The 16,859-nt window shown below is 41.0% G+C and overlaps 1 protein-coding gene across 1 annotated transcript in view; it reads right to left on the reverse strand.

Annotated features, from left to right (window-relative positions):
* The window catches only part of ADCY5 (adenylate cyclase 5), a 205,189-nt gene that overhangs the window by 63,942 nt on the left and 124,388 nt on the right, over nt 1-16,859 (reverse strand). Inside the window, exon 3 of the mRNA XM_066323077.1 lies at nt 15,046-15,167. Coding sequence (XP_066179174.1) covers nt 15,046-15,167 — 122 coding nt within the window. The remainder of the gene's footprint in view (nt 1-15,045; nt 15,168-16,859) is intronic.

The raw sequence follows: 16,859 nt of genomic DNA on the forward strand, positions 1-16,859 counted from the left end.
GAGATGAGTGAAAGGAATTTTAATCCTCCATCATTGCCAGCTGAATTAGATGCTGCTGTCTGTCAAACCCAAAAAGGAGACTCAACCATTTTAAATAAGACTTTGTGTTATTAAGAAGGAGGAAATTCAGACCTTTTTCATTTCTCTAAGGAGGGACTAATGGGAATACCAATTTTTTTTCCAGTTGTTCGGGTCAGAGGAAAAAACCATGCAAATACGAAAGATGTCAATTCTATCTCCAAGGAAGTTTAGGAGGGCAAAGTTGAAGGATAAGCCTTTTGCAGGAAGGAACCATGCACAGTGCTGACCCCAACCACGTGTCTTTGCTGTGGCTCTGGGCAAGCCCAAACCCACCCATCTCTGCCTGACCAGAACAAAAGAGCTGGCAGGTCTGTCCAAACTGGACTGAATCCAGCCCACACCAAAATAAATCTCAGATGCATTTTTGTTCCACAAGACAGCCTGAAATTCAGAACTGAATGTAAAACAGAAAGGAAAAGCCATATTCTGGTTTTCAAACTTCAGGTGTGTTTTTTTTCTTTGACCGTTCCGGCAGTCTGTCTTCTGGGATTAGAACAATGTCTGGTATCAAAATCCTGCTGTAAGCCAATAAGTAGGACATCAGAGCTAAGTAAATTCTGAAAAAAGGGACCAACACAGTTGTAGTTCTGTGCAGGGCAGGAAGGCACTATTCCTTCCACTATGCCTTCTCTTTGAGACAATTGCAAAATTGACTGAAGCTGTAGAAGCAGCACTGTAGGAAAGACAAACAACTAAAAATTTGAGCATTAAAGCAAAAGAAAACCTGTTGCAAAGAGACTGCGTCCCAGCAATCAATTGGTTGTCAGAGAAGGCAAGAGAGTAATATGTTCTGTCACAGTTAACAGCTTCACAAGTGTATCCTGGCTCAGGCACATGGCAGAGAGATGAAATTGCCTCTAATCAGGTTTGAGATGCTTTCTCTTATATATTGCTCAGGTCTTTGTATTTGATGGAGAAAGAATGAGCTCTTCATAGCTGTGAAAACTGCCTTCAGTCTGTTCTTCTCTGGTATCATGGATATTCAGGCAAACAATGATGCTTTTGTACTCCCCAGCCAAAGACCTGCAGTAATTTCTGCACACAGCCATCAGTTCAATCTAACCTTACTTCTTTGCTCTTTCCCCAGCTTTCCCAGTGTCCTGTCCTCTTGGGATTTATTTAATTTGTCATTTCAGCAAGTCAGGGTTTTCCCTCTGGAAAGTCACAACATAATGAAAACATTACATCAGTATATAAATGTCATAATTTAAAACATTAAGGAGCAATTGTGCCTTTCCCAAAGTGGGTAGGTAGCAAAATACAGACTCCCAATGGGTCAGCTGAGAAGGGGCAAACAATGTGATGTTCCGTGCACACGATTTCCATTGGTAGATTATTAGATCAATAGTACAAAGAGGCCATTTGGTGGGAAAACTGAGTGCTGGAGAACATGAACCTGAGTCTTCCTGCCCCTTTTGGAACAGTCAGCACGAGTGGACTCGCTGCTCCCTCGCTTTTACATTTTTAAATGTAGTTGAGCAGTTGTGTTTTTAAAATTACACTGGAAAGAGAAGTAGCCCCAAAGCACTTAGAGACACTTAACAGTGCACACTACATAATGGTCACTTTTCTGAGAAACACCAACGAACATCAGTGGAGAGGAACTGTAAAATGAAGACGTAATTCTTCGTCAGGTATTTTGAAAGTTAAAATGGCTGTCCAAAGAAAATGGTACAGCTCATTAACTGAGGGATCAATGTTGTTTGATTAATAAACAAACCCGATAATAAATTTAATAATAAAGCACATTCATGTTTTCAATGACAAGGGAGATTGGCTGCAATGCCAGAATCAAATGAAAAGGAAAAAAATCCTGCAGGAAATTGAACTCGTTATCTGGTTGTTGTACACTGCATTAATTTTTCTTACCTGATTAGAACCAATAATGAATAGACACCCTCAACTCACAACTAAAGTCTCTCAACTTTACAAAGGCTATAATTTAACATTAGGTTTTTTTTTCCTTTTTAAGATGTCACCTACCATCACATGTGAATTTGACCATGGTGCTTGGGTGGATATCTATCTTCTGTTCCCTTAGGTGACACAGAAAACTCCAGCTTCCATTGAGAAACAAGGTAAATATGATGAAATTCTGTACAACTGGTATCAGCAGTAAACCCACTCCTCCTCAGAAGGCAGTTCAGGTGAGTTACTGCATAAGGATTTCTATGCCAAGATGGTCCTTGAACAGGGAATATGAAATTCTGTGCACCTCTTCAGCCCCCAACATATCTCATATTCCAAATACTTGGCATATTTCCATGATTTCATAGAGAGTGAGCAGTGACATTAAGCAACTGTTAAAATGTCATTGGTGCTACAAAAGCAAAACCACACTATTTTCTGGAAACAGCAGTATGGTCTACAGCTAAAATACATAAAGATGCTCAAGGTGACAAGGGAAAACCCTGGCAAAGCAGGAATGTGGATCCTGGCCTCCTAAGTCCAGGAAACATCCACACAAACTGTACTTCTGACAGGCTGGACCAGGAACCATGGTGATGGCAGGTCTGCTTGCTGCATATGTAAGTCTCTCTAAGTTTCCCTTAAATCTCCCCTGATTTTTTCAATCACTGGTTTCTTCTCATAATGAAGCAGACATATAATTTTAACTTGATTTCAAGAGAATTACTGCAATTGCTACCACCAGAATAATAGAGCTTCATATAAAGAAATGGCTTTTCTCTTGCATTTTCCAATGGAAAATTTAATTTCTGTGTTAATGCATTAAGATATTTCACTAAGACGCTTGCTACTCTCAATATTCGCAAAATATTATCATCAAATGTAGTTCCTGCAAACAGCTATTAGTTTACCAGTGTACTAGTATCAATAAACTCAGTAGAGTCTGACCAGATCTTTTCCAGAGCACAGAAAGCCACCTTGGAGACCACTTAAAACATATAATATGGTAATGTGTCTCATAGCATAAAAAGAAAGAGGAAAGTTGCTGTTTCAGATCTTTCTACATCTATACAAAACCAGTCTAGATAATTTCTGCTTATTTTCTATATCACTGCAGTAGCAGCAATTTTAGTTTCCACAGAGCTGCATGAAATGGAATTTAAGTGCCAGGGAGGACACATGCCCATGTGAAGTCTAACACAACTGACAATAAAATTGTGGCTAATCTGCAGGACAGACAGTTGGAACTTTCCCTGTTGGGAATCTGGGGAAACCAGAGCTGAATCCACCTGTGGAGAAGGAAGGAGTTTGAACAGACTGCCTCAAGTGAAATGCCTTTTAGAGTAGCCATGTTAACAGCCACACTGATCTTGTCCCTAGCACTGATACATTCAGGTTTCTAACAGATGCCTTGGATTAGAAAGATTTGCTCTTCCAGACAAGAGCAGCCATGACCATAGTAAAGTGTTTCTCAAAGAACACCCCCGTGTTCTCCCTGGGGCTCTGTGCTGTAATGCAGGAATTGATGTGGTCCAAGTGCCCAGGGTGAGCAGGGCCTGGGGCTGCCAGGCAGAGCTGGAGCAGTGCAGAGGGCAGCAGAAGGAAACGGAGCGTGCAAACGGAACACAAACCGTAAAAATCTTTGAACAGTCTGCAATTTGCAAGATGCTCACTAAGGCAAATGGCAGCTGTGGTATTTGGTGTTTGTATGGCTGGGTTAAATGCTCCTGTAGTGCAGATACCAGGACATGATTCCCTATTCTTACACACCGAGCCACTCTCAGGAAGCCTGAAAATGCTTAGCACAGCTACTCTATTTCTTATATACCACAATAAACAAACTTGCAGAAGTGCTGGATTCTAATAGCCACTGCAAAGAAAGAAAGAAAGGGGGGCAGGGGGGGAAGCACAGCAGCCCACATGACATCAAATACTGGTAGGCTCAGTGCTAAACAGCAGATGATTCTTACTGAATAAGTGCCCTAGATTTTGCAAACAATACAGGGAACAAAAATAGAAACCCATTTACATATTGCTGTTAATAACTTTATTTATAGTGTCACAGCTAGAGCACAATAACTGCAGCCATGGCTTAACTTGAAAGCCATTCACTGTGGAAGAGTCAGACAGATACTGTTTTCTCAATCCTTATGCAACTGAAAAAAAATCCTGCTAACAACACCCAGTCACCAAAATCCTTGTAAACAGATCCAGAAAAGAAGTTAAAAGCAGTCAAAGCTAAAAGCACATCATCCCCAGGATCCCCTTGGCTTCTGCACCTTCTGGCTTAGGACACGCTGTGGTTAATCAAAGACCACTGGGGCTAGAGGCCCGGGCAAGTAATTCTTCACTTCAGTTTGAGCCTCGTGATAGCACCTTACAGAAATACTTGACTGTTGTTTAATTTACTTCTTTGGTTGTCATTTGTTTGTTTGAATTAAGAAATACAGACGGATCTCAGACTAAGTCAGCAGCTACAGTAAGAAAGAGCACGTGTCCAGGATTTAAGAGAATCCCTCCCACATCCGTGCTGCCATTTACATGACTGGAGCCAAATCTTACCTGGGAGCCAAGATTCCTGCCAGCTAAAATACCACCGGCCTGACACAAAAAACTGGCACATCTTTAAGGTACAGAAACATACACAGAAATTTGTGTTTTTGATTCCATAGTATTTTGCAAATGCCTGATGTTTATAAGCAAATGGAGTGAAATTGAAAGCAAGAAAACAATCTCCTAAGACTTGTCACCCAAGATGTGAGGAAACATGGATCTAATTTTCCCTCTGCCTGAATCCAGCCTGAACTGGACAACGGGCTATTTTGGAATGGGAACAGGGGTGCCCTCAGGACCTCATGCTGCAGCTGCTCATTACATATAAAATACTCAGAATAATTAGAGGCAGAGACAGCAAGCGCTCCGCTCTGCCCTGCTGATTATGGTGCACGCTGTGACATGGGACAGTGGGATTCAAGCCACCGCTGCGGGGTTTGGTTCTTTTATAAAAAAAGGAAACAGAATTAACAAAAGAGAATGAGGATGCCTTCTTCATTTATGGCCTCTCCTAGGAGATGTGGCCTCAAGCGCCCTCTGGCACATGAGAAAACCGAATTGGGATAACCTACCCTGGTGTGGGTCGAGCCTCTACGCTCCCGATGAGCACAGTGTGCCTCATCACTTGTGCCTCTTCAGGTCTGCACTACCTCTGTGTTGTCCTTTCTGCCACATGGAATGTCCACTGAATGAATGAATTCTCTGGGTTTCCATTTCAGTGAGGCACAGAAAGATGCTCCTCTGGCTCGGCAGCCCAGCTGAACTCCCCCAGAGATGCCACCATGAGGAGCCAGCACAGAGTGTGTGTGTCTGTGCACATCCCTGCTTGCTCCTCAGAGCCTTCCAGACATGGGCATCAGGACATTTCTGCAACGGGAGCCGAGCATTTCTGAACTCTGATCAGCTTCACTACCAAGTCAAATTAAAGAACTCACTCACTGTCCATCTCAGGTTTTAACTTTTCAGACAAGACACCATTTTCAGTTCACTTCTTCCCCCACTGCATACTTGCAAGGAAAAGCAGCTGAGCAGGTAAGCCACACCTGCAATCTCAATGGCCCTGGGCTTTGCAAGAAATTTGTAATCACTTCCAATTTCACCAACAAAATTTTACTCAGCTGAAAATTATAAACAGCACTGGATAGTAAGAACAGAATATCACTTCCAATTTACACTCTGTAACACAGCTTTGTCTGTACATGAGACCTGTCATCCTAAACTGATCTGATGGCCACTATTCCACAGAAGGGATGAATCTTAGGAAAGAAAGGCAAGGACGTGAGTTTTTTCTCATTTTTAATTGAAACGAAGTAGAACAATTAAATGAAAAGGCCTCTTTTTCTCTTGCTTGGAAAGGAAATGAATCTCACAAAGGGGCTTACAGTAGTTTTGAATGCAATCCAGAACAAAAGGTTCCAAATGAAACAGAATAATTATACTTTTATGGATCAGCTCTTGGCATTTGTTGAAGCCTGATCTGTAACTGCAATTGCTCAAGTTCCCCTGAGCAGAAGCCAAAGTTTTGTTTGTTTTGTTCTACAAATTGATTCTTATTAGCTGACTCTTTGGAAACAGCCAAGGCACAAAGCAGTGGTGCATTGCTGTGCATGCTCCTGGGAATGGAGGCTGTCCACCAGCACTGCTGTGGCACATAACTGTCCACCATCCACATCTGGTTTCCATCATCCCTTCTCTTTTCCTCCAGACATGCTAACAATTGGTAAATTTGCTCCTTTCTTTCCAAGGTTTTTTTTTTTCCTCTTCCCCATATTTTTTTGCCTACCTCTCCTCCCCACTAATATGCCATCAGCTCTGTGACACAGGTTCTCTCAGTTCCTTCATGGTACAGGGAGTTACAAAGCTCTGAATTGCTGCTTCATTCAGCACTGTTGTATGGGTCTGCCAGGCCTTGGAGATAACAGAAATGAAGTAGTTGTGAGAAGAAGAAGGGTTGTCCTAGTAACCCTCTATTAGCAGCATTCCCCACAGTGAGCAGGAATGGAGCCAGTGGATGATCACACTCTGCAAAGAATCATGCTTAAATTAAACACCTACCCAAACCACCACCATAAAAATCCCCAAAACAATGAGCTGACATGGTGGATCTGTACTCTGTCACTACTGTAACTCTGCTGGGAAAATTTCCCACTGCCTCCTACATGCACCTTCCTCTTCATGTGAGAGGGCAAGTCATGTTCCTGAATGCTTTGCACAGCTGCTGCTTGGACAAACGGGTATTTACAGCTGATCCTACACCTCAACAAGCCCTGGTCACCCAGCCTTCTGCACGCCACTTACTGGGGACATCCCTGCAACAGGAGGGTAGGAGAGAATATTTTGCTGATGGTCACACAGATCCAAGTTTTATAAACAGTCACACCAGGTTTTTCATCTTGGAGGTTGGTTCTGTAGGACTGCAGATGAGGAAGGTGGTTTTGAATGTTGATGATCCTCCTATATATTTAAGGCATAAGTTTAGGAGGTTGCCTCAAAAAACAGACATACTTACTGGTCAAGAACATCCTTAGACTTTTCTCAGTGCCTTTGAAAGCCTCAGATGTTTCCCAAAATCACACACAGCAACCACAAAGAGCTTGGCTGGTCATGGTATCAAGGAAGATAACACCTATATTGCTATATTTTTAAATATAAATTGCTTTTGCTTTTAAAAGCAAAATCACACAGACACTTCCCAATCTCTGAAAGCTACCTGCAAACTTCCAAGTCCCAAGAATCTACGCAGTTTTACAAATCTTTACTCCCACCATTTAAAATTGTGTGCATCCTTCTTGGGACTTTGTAACAGAAACACAAATGGGCACAGAAAAACCTCAGTTTTCTAAAAAGAGCACTTCTACCATTCCACAAGGGCAATGCCATATCAGTGGAATGTGTGTGATGAAATTTTTCAAACCTTTGGTCTTTTGCCTCCTTTGCTCTTTTGTGCTGTTCTCTGGTACTCCTCATTTCTGTTAGTTCTGGTTCTGAGGTGACCTGCCCTTAGCTTGGTTTCTTACAAAAACTCCACTTATGGGATGCAGACTGCACATAAAGTACCAACCTCTCCCCAGCTTTTTCACCACTTATAAATAAAGCAAAGTATAAAGCAAAGTTAATAAAAAAGAGGAAGTTTAGAAACTACACTATGACTTTCATTTACTGAAGGGCACAGACTCAAGTTAGCAATGGTACTAAGTTGAGTCACAGGATGCCAGACCACTCGAGAGCTCTTCCCTACTAATTGGTTTCAGCTTTTGTCTCTTCATTATTTATCCAGTGTCAAAATTATATATACACCAGTAGGAACAGATGCACAAATTAGCAGCAATTGTTGGGGGATATAAATATAGTATAAAACAAGAGAAGTTAATCCATCTCCATCCAAAACTGTGCCTGTTTTATAGCTTCTGTAAGAGAGCTTCAAATGATTTTGCAAAGTTCCCTGCATTACAGAATAAAAAGTTTAACTATTTTCTGCTTTTCAGTCATTATCATCTAGGGAGGAAGCAAAAGGTGGGATGATGATTTTAATAAAAACCTCTTCAAATGTTATATAAACTCAATGTTCTTAAAACCACTTTGCATGTTAACTACAGTTCATCAACTGAAATTTCACAAAGTCTTTACAGGAGAAAAGCAACTCTGTAAAAGCAAGTCTTCACAAAAGAAAAGTTTTGTTCAGAGAATACTCAATTCTTCTTGTCAAGGTTACTAGAGAGTAGAGAGGAGTGGGAGTGAATTAGTTGAATAAATATAATTTGATGGAATTTTTAACTAAAAATTTGACACATTTGTTTTAATCAGACCAATCAGTAGTCATATTTACATTTTAAAAAATTCATCTGTTCTTAGCACTATTGAAGAAAAAAGAGAATCCAAATAACCTTGATGAGTTAAAATCCTGTAAACTTCTACAGGCACCTTCAGTATTCTCTCCAAATTACTCTTCACAGTATTTCATCATTAAAACATCTAACACTCTTCAATCCACGACCCTGTGAACCTCACAGGCCCTTGTGTAAACTCAGAACTGCAGGGTGTGAATTATACATCACAGGCCCTTCCTAATTGCTGATGGCTCGCTGGTGGCTGCAGATCTGCAGTCACCTGGCACTGCACTTGTGGGATGTTATCTTTATTCCAGCACATGTGTTCAGGGGGTGCATCCAGCGGGGTGCCCTGCAGCCACTGATTTATCTGGTTTGTTCCTCGGAGGGTACAAGGCTCGCTCACGCCCCTGAAGACTCCAGGGGCTCCCAGCAGGGACCAAGATCACAGTATATTCCCAGTTCAAAGGGGAACATCACAGAGGAAATGAATACTTAAACAAGTTAGCAAGTATTTGTTCTTAAAAGTTGCTTTGCACATGCACAAAGAGGTAGATTTGTTAAAATCTATAAAACTGCTGTATTTTTTGGCTTCCGAGTTTTCATGACTGAACCATCAATACATTTATTATCTAGAGGGAGTGATCCTGGGCTGAACCATCCTCTGTAATAGTAACACCCAGACTGATTGATGAGCTTTGAGGTCAACTCCAGGTGTATCAGGGCTGCAAAGTAAGTGAATTTCTTTATATGTGAATTTTAGCGTGAATGACAATCTCCAAAAGACAGGTGACTTTTTCCGCTCAAAAACAACAAATTGATTAGGAAGAGAGAAGTGGTTAGTGGTGGTAAGAGCAGAGTATTTCACCTTCATCCAAGGGTGAAACCTACTTCTGCACTTCCTTAAACTTATTGCCAACTTGAAAGGAAAAAGAAAAATCTGCAACGTTAAAAAGCAAAGATTCGCACCTGCCAGGCATAGGTGAAACCCCCAGGAGCTGGCTCTTGACAGAGAAAGTTCCTGCTTAGGTAAAATTCACTGCTGTCATTTGGGGAAAGACGTGGGCAGGCTCATCTTCCTCCTACTCACTTTTCTCGTCCTCCAGATTCAACCAGAAATTACAGCAATTAAATGCTCTGAACTCACATGAAACCCACAGCTACCCCTCACCTATGGGCAAAAATAACTTTCTACTGCTCGTGGGCACAAGCACTGAATAAGGAAAAGGAGGGAGAGGTCGTGCCAAACTTCATTCTGAGAAACAACCAAACAACCCATCAATGCACTCTGGAGGAAATCAAAGCTCATGGCCTGGCACAGAGAGCAGCAGCAAGGATGCAAGACATGGAAAAAAGTGGCTCTTGGGCTTTCTCTTGCTTAATGCTGCTCTTCCTTGTTTTTAAACAGAAGCCATCAATTTTCATTCTGCCTCCTCACAGAAAGGAAAGAAGACAAGGAGGAAGATGGATTATACAGTAAATATTAAAATATTTAAAAAGTTACTGCTCCTGCCCTTTCCTGGCAATGAGGCCTTCCAGAGGAATTAAAGCTACACTTTGGCTGAGCTGAGGGATTGTGTAATACCTGAAAATATTCATGGAAGAACTGTCCGAAATTTATACCTGCCATAATGTAATTTAATTTGTTAAGGAGCATAAGTCTTCATCACCAGGAAACATTAGGAACGGATGTCCTGCATGTGAGGACAGTGGGAGAAGGGAAGAAAAAGATGTTTGCTTAGTTGAATTTTTCCTCAAATGTCATAGTTCACAATTCCATAGAACCCTGCAATCTGGGAATTTAAAAAAACTTCATAAGCAACTAATTAGGCATCACAACACCTAAAAGGTGAAGAGGTTAGGTTGACACAGCTGGTCTGAATACCCTGACACTCAGCCAAAGTCCAACTATTCGGCTGTTTTTAAGGGGAGAATTTTTTGGTGTTAGAATGTCATTAAATCAGAAGACGAGTTGCAAACGTTTTTAATTTAAAAAGCTGAAAGTAAATGGTCTTGTTTCATTTCTGCAAATGGTTTAGTTCAAGTTGTCAAGAAGTTTAAGAAACTCTGAAAACAGGTTGATGTTGTTAATGTTGTTGAGTACATGATTCATAAGAATTATGTGAAGGGGTGAAGAGAGGAAACTGTCACTTTTACTGCACTTGGATGCCAGCCCTAAAATAAGCTTCTAGAAACAGTTCGTCAAAGGAATTTCAATGACAAAGCCAAGCTTTATCCCTTCACAGAGGACTTCAAGCCTCCTTTTATAGCACAGAGATTACTATATTTGGCCAAACCTAGATAACATTAAAGCCATTATCACTGCAGTGAGACACTATAAATAGCAATAGTAATGTAAGACACTTAAAATTCTGTCTGGGAAGCATGACAGATAAACAATATTATCTATGCATAATTCAGGGTTTGTCTATCAGGCATAATCTCATTCATGATAACATGAACAAATTTAGTTACATAATTCACCTTGTTGTTTACCCAAAATTACTTGCATAGTCTTGGGAACTCCTTTCCTGATTGCTTTTGACAATAGACTTTATATTTAACACACACACATATGTGGGAAAGGTCAAATCATGCTCTGAGGTTCTGGATTTGTCAAAGTTAATTCTCATTCAATAAATCAGAACAGGAAACTTTCATTCTCTGTTTAAAAGTTCTGTTCATGTGCATTGAAAAAGAGCGTATTAACCTCAAACATTTGCTTTATTGTTTTGTCACCACACTAAAATTTTCAGAAGAACATAATCCTGAAACAAATTTTGCTGCCAAAAATTACAGGAAATTATATTTTCATTGTGGATAAATTAGTCTCCGAACTTTACTTTCCATAACAATAATCAGGAGATTATGAACTCATTTGCAGGAAGTCCAGATAAAAAGATTTGCTCAAAAAAGACAGTCTTTTACCCATTCAGGTCAAAATGACCACAGTATTTTGCATTTAAAAAATCATATTTTCCTTATGGAGAGATAGCCCACCCTGTAAGAGAAGTGTACCATGGTAAGCAATATCACAGCAGAGCTGCTCCTTGTTAAAGGATCATGGCTATGTTTTACTGACTGACTGCTTGTACTTGAGGAAGATCTCTTCTACACAGGTTTAAATTGACTTCTTTTTTCTTAAACAGACAGAGGGAAAAAAAAAAAGAAGTGTGTAATCTCTTTCTCTAAAAACAATAAATCAAACAAAATCATGTAACACAGAATCTAAAACTAAGCATGTAACAGCAGAACTGTAAAGTTAAGGACACTTCATTTTTCAACTAGAAAAGAAAGCCTACACACATTAACTTCACATAATTTTATATTAACGTTTTCTGCTGGTAGAGTGGTTTGGTTTTTAATTAAAATTAGAGGTGGTCCCAAAAGCCCAGATCCAATCATCCCTGAAAATTAAAATATTTTATCTTGTCTGGAAGAGAACTTAGTAAGTCACTTCTCCCACACAAACTGTCAAACCAGGCCAAGTGTACAAGACTTTGCTCCTGTGCCTCCTGAGTTCAAAGGACCCAAGTTAAACCCATCTGCGTGGAAACCTCCAGAGTCTCATTATTTCCATGTTGACAGTGGGTTTGGAGAGCAACCTCACTCTGAAGATCCAGTAAAAATCAAGATGTCAGGTTCCAGGCATTAAGATGACAATCAAACTTTTAAATCAACAGCTAACAAAAATTCCCATCCATTATACTTTCATTTAAAATCTACCTTTACACACAATCTGGGAGAATGGGGGAAAAAAGGGATCGCTGAATACAGCTGATGGAGAAGGAAAACCCACACCTCTGTGCAAACATACAGACCTTCCCACTCCTCTGAACTGCAGAGGAAATGCTCCTGCTGATAAATCATCAACAGGAAGCCAGATTCAATGGCTGGGCACAGCACCCTTGCACTGACTTCACATACTTCTCAATTGCCTTGACACAATAACCTTTAGCTCATAAAAACTTAGCTCTTATGACATTTTTGAATAGTGACGAACACAGAACAGAATTGCTTGGAGCGTTCTCATCTCAAAAGCCTCCCCTTGAGCATTTCCCTGTGCAAAGTCAAGAGCATGCTTGCTTTTATTCAGCCAGTTCATTAATCAGCATCACCGAGATGCCACCTCCCCCTTCCATGGTGTTTCTGTGTGCACGTAAATGCTTCAAAATCATCCACAGTCATTCCCACCAGAGGTGGTTTCAGTGCACCCAGGCAAGAGCAAAGGCTCTGTGCTGAACTCCTGGTGTGAAATGAGTCATTTGTTCCAAATCATGTTTCCTTTCTTTAATATTCGCACTTAGTTATTCATTTCCCTAAAGTACATGAAGATGAGATGTTCCTGAGTTATTTTCTATTTGCTCTCAGCACACACACTATTTTATTCCTATTTCTTATCTCACTTTTCCAGCCTTTTCCATGATTTCAGTGGGCTTTGATTTAGGACCTCACAGGCACAGACAACAAACCCCACACTTTGAGGAAGATATCATTTAAGTTGTTTCCTCTGTAGATCTTTTGAGACCTTAGAGTCCCTTTGCACTGGAGATAGCTGGCACCTGCAAGGGCCTGATTCCTAAACACTCATTACCATGAGGAACAGAGTTAAAATTACTTTTAAGCTGCAGACGTGAAACTATTACATAAATGCCTATATTATTGCAAGACATGAAAATTAAATGTTTGCAAGTGTTCTGTTAGCTACCCGTCAGGAACCGACTGCTGCACACACCCATTTGTGTTTCACCTTTCATGTTTCTTCACAGCCATAGCTGAAAGTCACAGCACTTTTCTCTTTCTATACTCTTAGCCACGTGCCATTTTTAATGCATCTTTTGAGATCTCCATGTCTCCATACCCGCCATTATCTTCGGTCTATTTTTTTCCAGTTGCAATAGTTAAATCAGATTCCCCTTCCCCCTTTAAATTTTTTCATTTGAAAAGTTAGTTCATAATTGCTTATTTACTTTTCATATGTGTAGTCATATAAATTAAAATTTTAAATCAGTATCATCCTAAATATTTACTAAGATTTGACTACTGAACAACTTTCAAACCTGCAAAATAATGACATATGGAAATTGATGTGGAAGACTAAAATACCATAGTCTTATGGCATAGCTAATGAATTGCACTTAGTTTGAATGTCAAGTTGACCTTTAAGTAATGGAAAAAGTAAGTCACAATCAGTATCTATCACAAGAAATTTATATACCGACATGAACAAGCTCAGTGTCATTAAGGAAATAATGAATGTGAAGACAAAATTTAATTTACTGTAGCACAAAGTCTGCTGAGGGCACTGTGGATGGCCTCTTCCCCTCCCCTTCATCACCATGTATATATCCTTTATTTTTCATCACTGAACTGTCATTGTCTTTGATTTCTGATACTGTTTTTGCCTCCATTGTATTGCTAGTGGATCTTTATCTCTTCACTGAGTCACAACCAAAAGAACTGAAGGGCTGAATTCCACCCAAGCCAGCAGACAGACTCTCCCTGATTTCAGTGAGTTTTATATGAGACACTACATTTCAACACTGAAAATTCCCAATTTTCTGCTTGTACATTGCCTCTCCCAGCTACCCTCAATCCTAAGGCAACGTCTGCAAACGCATCAGAATTTCAGGTGGATTTTTTCACGTCAGCTATTGGAAGGTGCAGTATGGTAGAAACTCACTTTTATTTGTTGAGCATAATGTATTAGAAGATACAACTCACCAACATACTAAAGCTGCATGAGAGAGAAAGGCTACACGGGGAGTCCACAGGAAAAAACCTCTTGTTGTAAGGGGAGATGGAAAAGGGAAAGCTCTCTGTCCCCAGTCCCTGTGTCTCAGAAGTATTTACAGACTGACAGAGCAGTTACTCAGTTCCAGGACCTGGCTTATCTGAGACATAAGTGATCTCCAAAGACATCAGGTGCAACAGCAAAGGGGAAATACATTAAGATTAGGTTAAACTTTGCAACTGCAGCCTATAAAGCAATGAAGCCACCTGAAATACTCCCTTATTGCCTTATCCCTGGGAAACTGGACAATGGGAACCAGGAGATGTTCAGAAGCTCCTGGGGCTGGACTACCCCAGCAACACACACAGGCTGAGTTTGATTTTGTGTGACTTGCCAGAGACTGGATCTCAAACTCGTCTCCTCATCCAGGTAGAGCAAGGAGCTGGGTGGCTGAGCAGGTGTCAAGGCTGTCACTAATGGACCCTCTGCTTGTCATTCCAAACTGTCAGAAACCACTCCAGAAAACCTAGACCTTAGCCAGGCTCTGCAATTCACCCTGTGGGAAGTGTTCCCAATTTTTAACTTGCATTCGATCATCTCTTTTCAGAGGGGTGCTTGTAATTGTCCAGAAATAATTGACCCCCCAATATAACACCTCCTCAAAACCATCAACACTTACTCCAGGAAAGAAAAAAAGAAACAAAAAAGGAAAATATAAGAAAAGAGATCAGTTCAAGTCACTTGTCAAAGTAAGATGGTGCACGAATGAGGCAATCCTCCTACCATCCTATAAACAAACTTTCAAAAGTCAGCTAGTGACACTGTAAAGTCTTTACACTGATTTTGGGTTATGTGTCACTGACATTGTCCCTGGGTGCTCAGGGCCAAGCACTGGGAGGGTCCCTCCTTCCCCATGGCCGGGAGACAGGCTGCTGTTCTTACCTGACATTGTCATGCTTCTGGATGTAGATCTTATGAAACATCATGTCTTCCTGTTTGGCATTAATGTCAGCTTTCATCTCCATGGCAACATGTCGAGGAAGTACAGAGAGCAGGAGACGCTCCTGTGGAGTCAGACAGATGAACCAATTAAAACACCTGCTGCCCAGTTAACAAACACACTTTGTTCCTTACTGGGGAGAAATGACTCATCCCTTTGGTGAGAGATGAGTACAACCAAGCAAAATGGGCTCCATAAACCCACTAGCTGAGCCCCTAACCAGTCATCTGCAATTCTGTTCCCAACCCCACAGTCAGAACTCAATGGCTTTAGAAGAAAAAGTATTATTTTTCATTCCAGATGCACTGGGCTTGCAATTCATGGTTGCCAGTTCTTGCAAATGAAGGAACCATGCAACTCAATGAGTGTCCGTGCACCGTTTTTGGAAGGACTCTGATAATTGATATTGTCTGATCTCCCACACAGACTCTGCACACCACCATCGAGGCTTCCTTCGCCTAACACCAGAGGAATGATACCCCAACACCCTTGGGCACTATTTAAAATTCCTTCCTTGCTTATCTAATTATCTAAGCACATTCCCCCAGCAGGCACAAACTTGCTCTTAGGAGCTAAAATATCGTAGAAATGCCCTGATAAAAGCAGCATGAAAAGTATTACACTGCTACACTTTAAACTGCTATTTATGCCCAATTGCATTGAGATCTGTAAAGCCACCCACTCAACTACAAGAGTATTTTTGATAACCACATATCATCAACAGTTTGTGGCTCTCCTTGCCCCTCACTTGGCACCTTTATTTACTGATCATAGCTTTTGTGTGACTTTTGTAACATTATTTGCAAGCTGTTCCTACACAGTATGCAAAAACTGACAAAATTACGACTTTCTGGTGATTTTCCTAAAAACTCACATATAAACAAGTGCTTGTTTTTATTCTAAATTTGGTGCCAATTTCACACAGAAATTATAGAATTTAAATCTGCAGGTAATTTGTGCCCCAGGGATGCATTTTTGTATATTAGGAATCACACCTGAGAATTCTGCCCAGAGCTTCATTCTATTCCCAGTCACGCCCCGTGAAGTTCAAAAGGCGTTGTTGCTATGGCTCATGAGGGTGGGCAGCATCTCCTCTGGGATCAGCTCTGCTCTGGTCTGGTCCAACCTGCAGGCAGTGCTCTGGCATAGCTGAAGAATCCCAAAAGCGTGTGCCACTCTTGTCTTTATTTTCCTTTCCCTGCAGTGAGCAGGAGGAAGAAAAGGCCTTTCCTTCTTGATGACCCAGGCGGAAGGTGGTGCAAAGGAAGGTCCCCAGCCTTATCTAACAGCTCATTAATCCCCAAGAACACAAAGGGCAGCAGGGTTCAATCACAGGCCTGACCCAGAGGGGTCAGCAATCCTGTCCCCAGTACTCACATCACCAAACCACTTGCCCATACTGCAGTTATAAGCACATTTCTGGGTTCTAATTCCTAGTTTTAACTGAAAGTTCACCATTTATTTCTTCCTCTAAGGAGACAGAGGAACCCTGGGGGAACCAGAGGAAGATGAATTCACTGAAAATGTGCTCAGCATGCACTGAGACATTTTATAGTCTGTAGCACTGCTCAGTGTTTCTTTTCCCCCTTTCAATGTGCACCTTAAAGAGACTGAGTCTGCCTTCAGTCTTTGAAGAGATAGTAATAACACAGAAGATGTGTTGAAGGGATTTGTATCTCTGCTTAAAACTGCAGCAGTCATGAAAAGATACTTGTTTTTTAAAGCACTGCCACCGTCACTAGCATACTGCAGGTGC

This window comes from Sylvia atricapilla, chromosome 7 (genome assembly GCF_009819655.1).
Source record: "Sylvia atricapilla isolate bSylAtr1 chromosome 7, bSylAtr1.pri, whole genome shotgun sequence".
Taxonomy (NCBI): Eukaryota; Metazoa; Chordata; class Aves; order Passeriformes; family Sylviidae; genus Sylvia; species Sylvia atricapilla.